Below are 7,704 nucleotides of genomic sequence, written 5' to 3'. Positions count from 1 at the left end.
GCCAGTCACTGTGAAATTTATTAGCGTCTTTTCTAAGCCTCACTTCAACTGCCAGTTTATTGAAAAGTGTTATTCTAGTAAAATCCTTAAAAGGAATGTCTCGAGGCTTTCAGTGACTACAAAGGACACTTGTAAAGTTAGCTGTTCTCATTAGTATACAGAGGCTAGGATTTGGGGAGGGGGGGGGCGGGAAGGAGGAGGCAAGGGGGTTGCAGAATCAATGCATAATTATCAGTGGCAAAAAAATTCAAGTCAACCATGCAAGCTTTCAGAATTTCAACCAACAGCCACACATGTACTTTTAACTGTAGCTGTGTAACAACTTGGGCTTCATCGGCTGTACTGGGTTTTAGCTTGTTTCCTTCAGCTCTTTTAGTAAAGGTAATTAAACTACTTAACCTAGGGTTCAAATGCAGCATCGGCATGGCAAATATCTATTTGCCTGCACATCTAAAGGACAAAGAACAACTAGTTTTGTAGTTGTTGGCTAGGGGTCATATTTGAAGCTTTCTGTTTACATTTTATAGAGCTTTTTTTCCCCTGGATTAAGAAAAAACAAAAAAACTTTAAATAAAATAATTTGAAGGACAACCTACTCATAACTTTATTGTATTAGAGGATAAGAACTAATGGCGGATCCGAATCTTTTCCAAGTTGTGCAAAATGCCACAACAGCATCATAAGTTATGAGAAAAAGGACTTCAGATGTTAGTAATTTAGGAGGTTCTAAAATATGTTGAATTTCTTCCTTTGCATTTTACATGCATTGGTATGAAAAAACTGCATCTACTAATAGCCTAATCAAGATAAAGCTAATAATAACATAGCATACTGTTCCTAGAACATGAGGAATTCAGTGAGACATTATGAAAACCTTCAGCATCACTTTCTATCAGTAGCTGGATGCAGAGGAAAACACAATATCTTGTGGATTAAATGTATTCCTGAAAGAACTAATCACACAAGTAAACATAGCTGCTCAAATCGCTCTCTTGGACAAAAGCAAACATCTTCCATTTTCTTTCATGTGGGATTGCTACCTCTTCAAAGGAGCAGCTTTTACCTCAAATTGAGTGGGGGTTGGGAGATTGTTATGCTCCAGTCTGTCTGATGTGTTTAGTTCTGATCTTGAAGCTCATTCTTAGACTCCTAAAACCCTAACGTAGGTTTTACCAAGGAAGATACTCAGAATAGATATTGGAACTTCATCATCATCAGCATCAAATTCTATGTTTTACAGATATATATATTTTTTTAAAACACTGCCTAGACCTCTCTGCCCTCCTTTTTAGAGTATATTTCCCCTCTCCCTGGAGAAAGAAAACCAAAAAAACCCCAAAAAACCCCCACGTAACGAACACAAGCTGTTTCTTCCCCAATACAAGATACCTAATTTTGGTTTCAGAACGATTTAAGAATTCCAACAGCCACATTCTCTACTGCTCGAAGGGCTGTCTCAGCTTACGAATGAACACTGCTGGCAAACAAAGGGGCTCAGTTGCATCTCTGTGCATTAATAACCAGTGTCCCACTGCATCAGACTATGCGGATTGTTGTGGGGATTTTTTTTTTTGTCTGCAAAATGGAGATCTTGCAACTGAAAGATCAAGGGAAACGTGCCCACTGGAGCATCAGCCACAGAGTTTTGTTCACATGAATCAAAATTCACTTCCCCTTAACAATGAGACACAGACCCAAAAATAAAAACAAGACCACGTTTATTCAATACAGACAGGTTAATTAAGACAGTAAGTCCTGTAAATCAGGAACACATTTTAAACACTCCGGTACGAAGTGCATATATTTAAAATCAACAGCTGCATCTTGTATTTCAGCCATTGAGTTTGCCGGGGAAGGGTGGATTTGTTGTTTTTGGTAGAAAAAACTTGTTTCAGCTACCTTATGTGAACAATGCGTCTCAGGCTCCATTCACTCATCAGGTTCTACAATTATAAGTCCAGCTGCCTTCCAGCTTTGATATTCACATTTTTTAACTGCTTCATACAGTCACAACGGGAAAGGGAAAAAAAATAATAAACGTTAAAATAATTAAAAAACCAACCAACCAAAAATAAAATAAAACAAATCAGTCCGGGAGGGGGAAACGGCTCCCGCCGGGGTCAGCGAGAATTATTGCAAATGGCTCCTGTGAGACGGAGCCCAGCGGCGGAGCAGCCCCGCGGCTGCCGAGGGACCGGCGTGGGGGGGGTCCGCGGCCCCGGCCGGGCTGCCCCAGCTGGGGGGAAGGAGGAGGAGCTCCCAGGGAAGGCAGAGGCGGGCATGGGGCACAACAGCTCAGGGCGGGCGACGTGCGCGGCCTCCGACGGTTAGCGATCGGTGGGGCTCGGGGCCGCGCCGGGGGTGACCTTGGGGCGCAGGGGGCGCACACCCGCCCCATCCCAACCGACACCGACCGCGCCGCGCCCGGCTCGGCTCGGCCCCGCCCGGCAGCAAAGGGGGGGCCCAGCGCCCCGCTGCGGAGGGAGACTTACACCGCGGCGGAGCCAGCATCGCGCTCCCGCAGTCCGCTCGGCCGGGGGCCCCGCCGCTGCCAGCGGTCACCCCAGCCGCGCTCCTCCGCCCCGGCCGCCGCTCGTCCCTGCTGGCTACTGCAGGGGCTGCATCGCCGCCGCCTCGGCCGCCTCGCCGTCCGCGCCGCTGCTCCCCGCCGAGGCGCTGCCGCTGGAGGCCGTGGAGGCTGCCGCCGCCGCCGCTGCTGCCGCTGCCGCCGCCAGCTGCAGCCGCCGGACGGCTTCTTTGATGAGGTTACCGGAGAGGATGAGCTGCTGCAGGAGCCGGTGCGGGTCCTCCTCCTCCGCCGGCCCATCGCCCGTCCCCGGCGGCGCTTGCTTCCTCCGGCGGGCGGCGCTCCGCAGCCAGCCCCGGCCGCACAGCTGCTTGGTCACCCGCTGGTGGCCGCTCCTGTCCGGCCGCGGCGGCTCAGAGTGCTGCTGGTGGGCTTGCGGCGGGGCCGGACCCCGCGGCGCCAGGAGGCCGCCGCCGCTGCAGCGCGGCGAGTAAGGGGCGGCGCGGTCGCGGGCGCTGCCCGGCCCCAGGTGCTTCGGGGCGCGGGGAGGCGGCGGCGCCCGCTGGGCGCTCAGCTGCAGCACCTCGCCCAGCTTGGCCACCAGCGCGTCCACCTCCTTGGTGCCCGCCTGCCCCACAGCGACCGAGCGCTCCAGCAGCAGGAAGCGCTCGCCCGGGCGGCACGGCATCTCGGCCGGCGCGCTGCCCTGCCGTGCCGCAGCGGGACCGGGGCAGCCGCCCGCCCGCCGCCCCGCGCGCACGCGAGCACACGCGGCTCCGGCGGCTGCGGTTGAAGCTGGAGCTCGGCCCGCTGGGGTTGGTTTGTAAACAATGGGTGACGCGGGATCCCGGGCGCCTCCCACTGCGCGGGGCGGGGGGGGAAGCCGCCGCGACCAACCGCCCGCCGACCGCTCCCGGCGCCAACACCCCACGCGGCGGGTGGCGAGGACCCATCCGCCGCCGCGAGGGCGGCTCCCGCGGCCATAGACCACCAGCCGGGCGAGGCCGCCCCACGCCCACCAGCCACGCCGCTCCCTCTCCCCCCCTGTCTGCGCGCCCTGTGGACCGGCCCGCTTTCAAACCCCGCACCTCGGGTCTCAGAGGCGGGGCCAGGGTGATTGGCAGGAGGGGTGTGAGGGGGCGGGGCGGCCCGGCTGGAGCAGGCGCCTTTGCGGAAAGGGGGTGCCGAGGGGCGGGCGGAGTGCGCTGGTCGGGGGGTGGGGACGGGAGCGGGGGAGGTCTTCGGCCTCCTGTCGCCTCAGGACAAGTGCCCAGAGGAGAAGCGGGAGACACTGAGGAGGGCGGATGGCGCCCGGGTGCGGAGGGAAGCGTGCCTGCCTGCCACCCCTCCTCGATCGGTGCCGCTTCTGCCCCAGCCCCGCCGGCCGAACAGACGCTGCCCCGGGAAACCGTTAGCGGTCGGCAGGGCTCCGTGTGACTGTGTGCCGGTGCCCCCGTAGCTGCGTGTCCCGCCGCACCCGCGGGCGGTTCTGCTTTACCGTTAACGCTGCACGTGGACGCGGTGCCTTTCCCTGACCGAGCGGTACCGGGTCCGTCGGTGCCTTCGGGGACAGGTCACCTCGTGATGGTCACGTTACGTTAGTCGCCCGCCAGAGTCAGTATCGGGATCGCGACACGCTCATGCGACAGCGCCCGCTTCCGCGGTGACAACGCGACGTGGTGGCCGTTCTGCTCGGTGCGCCTGCCGTGTCCTCGCAACCGGCGGCGCCTTCATTTGCGGTTTAATTCCTTGGCATAGAAACGCCTTTGGGGTCTTATTTTCCATCACTAGAATTAACATACGTGAAGCAAGTGTGAATGGGCGTTCTCTCGGTTTTTCTACCTGCCTGCAGTTTATTGCATCACCTGGACCGAGGCTCTGTCCTGCCTGTGCCTCTTCCTGTCCCAGTCCCGTTCCTTTCCTTGAAACTGCCACCACGTCCTTTAAGCGAGTGCTGAAGTTTCTACGATGAGCCTCAGATAACATTTTCTGGATGTCAAAACACGGGGAGCATAGCCCGGAACAATTTCACTCATGTAGCTGTTGTCACTGCTGTGGAACCGCTAGTAAAATGGAAGTTGCTCACACACATAACTGCTATCAGCTCTGTGCCCTTGATAAATCAGAAAGCAGTTGGCAAGGGAGAGGGCATGTCCTTTGGTCTGTTTGTCCATGTTTTCCTGAGCTACTTTCACTTGCTGTTCAAAATGAAAGAGACCCCGTGTGTATGTACACGTGCATGTCACCTGGACATGTTACTGGTCGCTCCAGCCTAGGTATCCATGTCCATTATTACATTTCCATGCTGGATTTATGTGAGCTGGACATAAAACATGCTACCTAATTGCATATTATTTATTCATTTGTATATATAGTGTACTGATATTTGCTTATTTTCAGCACCTTCTTGGTAACTGGTCGTTACAACTCAGATTGCGTTGTTCTACAGGGAATGAAAAAGTGAGAACTTGTTTCCCCATGCCAAAGTATTTTTAAGAAAACACTTATACCCTACTCCCTAATTATGCACTATCTTTTCAAGTGAAATAAAGGCATGCCTGCATAGATGCAGTGGTTGGATCTACTTCAGCTCCAAGGGAGATCTATATTCAGAGCACTTCTGAGTAGGTAATCTGGTATTCTGTACAAGCAAAACTGCAATAAACCAGTACAGCTTATTCCAGCCTTTTCTTCTCCTCCCACAAAGGCAAAATAAGCTATAGCAGCAAAAGCTCAGTGCTGCTTGTGATTACATCTACACCTGGGGCTTTCATGAGCCCAGCAATGATAATCACAAATTGCGCTTCGTTGCATCCCTAACCAACAGCAGTGCTGGGAAAAGGTTGTAGGATAGAGCAGATCAGTGCACAGAGAGGGAGCTCAGAGCCCAGGCATTAGCAGAATCCTAATATTCTCAGATCTTTTTTAATGCAAAACTTCATTGATGGCTTATTGACAATCAACTGAGTAAGTATCTGCTGAGGATTTCAGGACTAAACCCACTGAAAATGTTTACATTGAGTGCTACTAATCATGGTTAATATTTTTACCGCCTCAACAAAGAGAGTGTTGTAAATTTGCATATTCTAAGGAGTTATCAGAAGAATGTTTCAGTGTAGGTTCTCCTAGAGGAATCAGGAACTTCAGCCATGTTTTGGTATTGTAGCTCTATTCACAGTAAGAGAAAAGCTGAAATGCTGTCGAAGACAGAATATTCCATGCCAGAGCCGAAGTCCTCCCTCAAAGATTTATGTGGGAAAACTACACCCAAGTGGGCTCAGTATGAATTTACATTGTGCTTATGCCTGCCGAGCAGATCTCAGCATGTCAACACCCAGAGTCCTTCCCAGAGTTAAACCCAAATCAGTTCTAGGAGCAGGTCTAAACTGTCTGCCACCACCATCAGTTGTTCCTGGCAGAAATCACTATGGTGGTTTATTAACTGTCAGCTGTTTGCTAGCGCCTGTCTGTAGAAATAAGAACAGTTTCAACAGTGGGTTTTGCAATAAAGTGGCTGTCGTACATAAAGGTGCCCTGATACAGAGTTAAGTGGCAGGTTGGCTGCCAGCTCAACCCTGAAAAATCCAGGGCTTCTTCAGTTTGAGCCGTTAAGTCATTTGGCTGAGTCCTCAGTTCACTATAGCAAGGTGTCCTCATTTGGATTGGGAGAATCACAGCCTAGTTATCATACTTCATCTTCTACTGCTACTGATGAGTTTTGCAGCACTTCTTTTACTTTAGCAGCTTACCACAATGATTTCAATTGAAAAACAAAACCAAAAACCAAACCCCAAAATATTAAGGACAGGGGCAGGTTCTTTTAAAAATAAAAGGAGGAAAGGTGTTGGAAAACTGCCAATAAGATTTTTCTGACCACTGACAATATTTTTCTGAGCAATGGTTTGACAAGAAACGTTGTCACAATTATTATTATTATTTTTTCCACTATTTTCTCACTATCGTCTGTTTGTGTTCTGGGATTGCCAAAATTCCCACTGCAGATTGTTGCCTAGGCCATTCCATTAGTAAGAGGTTACAGTTGCAAACTAATTGTTTCCTTTATATTATTGTTGTTCATCTGCACTCTCACTTTATCTGTCGACGTTTTTAGAATGTGATTTAAGATCTTAAAGATCTTTAAGGTATTTTTAGAAATACTTGACTTCCAGATATCCCTAGCAGAGGATGAAGTATGAGTTTCATAAACAAGTAGCAATTATATTATGTGGCCATCTATAAAATTCTGACATAATTTTATAGCATTTCCTGAGGATACATCTTATTTTTTTTAACATTAAGTTCAACTGATATGTCTTACCTTTTGTACTGATCCTGGGCAACTGGATGTGACTTCTGAGCTTTAAACCTTAAGGAAAGGCAAAAAAGCCACTTAAATCCTGTGACTTCTGCAGTCCAGTGGAATCTTGGTCCTTCCACTACATGTATGTGTTCAGGATCGTGCACGTGTTCTAACTTGTTATGGAAACCCAGTAACCCAGTTGATGTGAAATAAATAATATTTAATTTGTGCAGCTGTTTACATTTCAAACCCTTATGCTGGAACAGCATGATCTCAGGCTTCGGCATTGTGTATAGAAATAAATCAGATTGATAAGTTCCTGAGAGAGATTATGTAGTGTTGCGTCACAATGTCGAAGTATTTATAGTGTTGTTTACAAAACAGTAGGAGACTTTGAACTGGGTGAACACAGTGACTAGGTCCTTTCTAGTCCTTTGTTCCTCCAGGCATTTCTCATGCCTTTTATTTTCAACAGAAACTTCTGTCATACCTATTAAATATGCAGAGCTTCTCTTCATAACAATAGTGTCAATGAAGGATGCTTGTGCAAAGTAAATTAATTTCTTGTGCACAGTTAAATGCAGAATAGGGAGAGGCCAGAACACCATCCAAATAAGATGAATTTAGATTCCCCAATTATCATTTTGTAGCCTGCATTTGTAATAGATTTCCAAGAACAAAAGACATTCCTTTAGAAACAGCTGAGGTTGCTAAGTGACACAAATGTATTTACTGTGTCATAACTTGCAAAGGCCAAACACGTTAAAACAGGGGAATTAATAAGCAGAGATGTCATGAGTCTTACCCTGACTCACAGGGTGAATATAAACCTGTTGGCCAAGAGTTTTACATTGTTTTGGATGCCCAGCATGGAACC

At 49.5% G+C, this 7,704-nt stretch overlaps 1 protein-coding gene across 1 annotated transcript; it reads right to left on the bottom strand.

The window, feature by feature from the left end:
• Positions 1–1,701: 1,701 nt before the first annotated feature.
• LOC309436799 (GSK-3-binding protein-like) lies at positions 1,702–3,586 on the bottom strand. The gene is made up of 2 exons (XM_082046304.1): positions 2,493–3,586; positions 1,702–1,994 (listed from the first exon to the last, which is right to left on the bottom strand). The coding sequence occupies exon 1, from the start codon at positions 3,213–3,215 to the stop codon at positions 2,607–2,609; it is 609 nt and encodes a 202-aa protein (XP_081902430.1). The 5' UTR covers positions 3,216–3,586; the 3' UTR covers positions 1,702–1,994; positions 2,493–2,606.
• Between the last annotated feature and the right edge of the window lie 4,118 nt (positions 3,587–7,704).

The sequence above is a fragment of the Streptopelia decaocto genome, assembly GCF_964273445.1.
Source record: "Streptopelia decaocto genome assembly, chromosome: 2".
Classification (NCBI taxonomy): Eukaryota; Metazoa; Chordata; class Aves; order Columbiformes; family Columbidae; genus Streptopelia; species Streptopelia decaocto.
Note: the sequence above shows the minus strand (reverse complement) of the source record. Positions and strands in the feature narration are given on the sequence as shown.

Bases quoted from the DNA above. Each gene is read 5' to 3' on its own strand.
- LOC309436799 (XM_082046304.1), bottom strand. From the start codon at position 3,215: ATGCCGTGCCGCCCGGGCGAGCGCTTCCTGCTGCTGGAGCGCTCGGTC.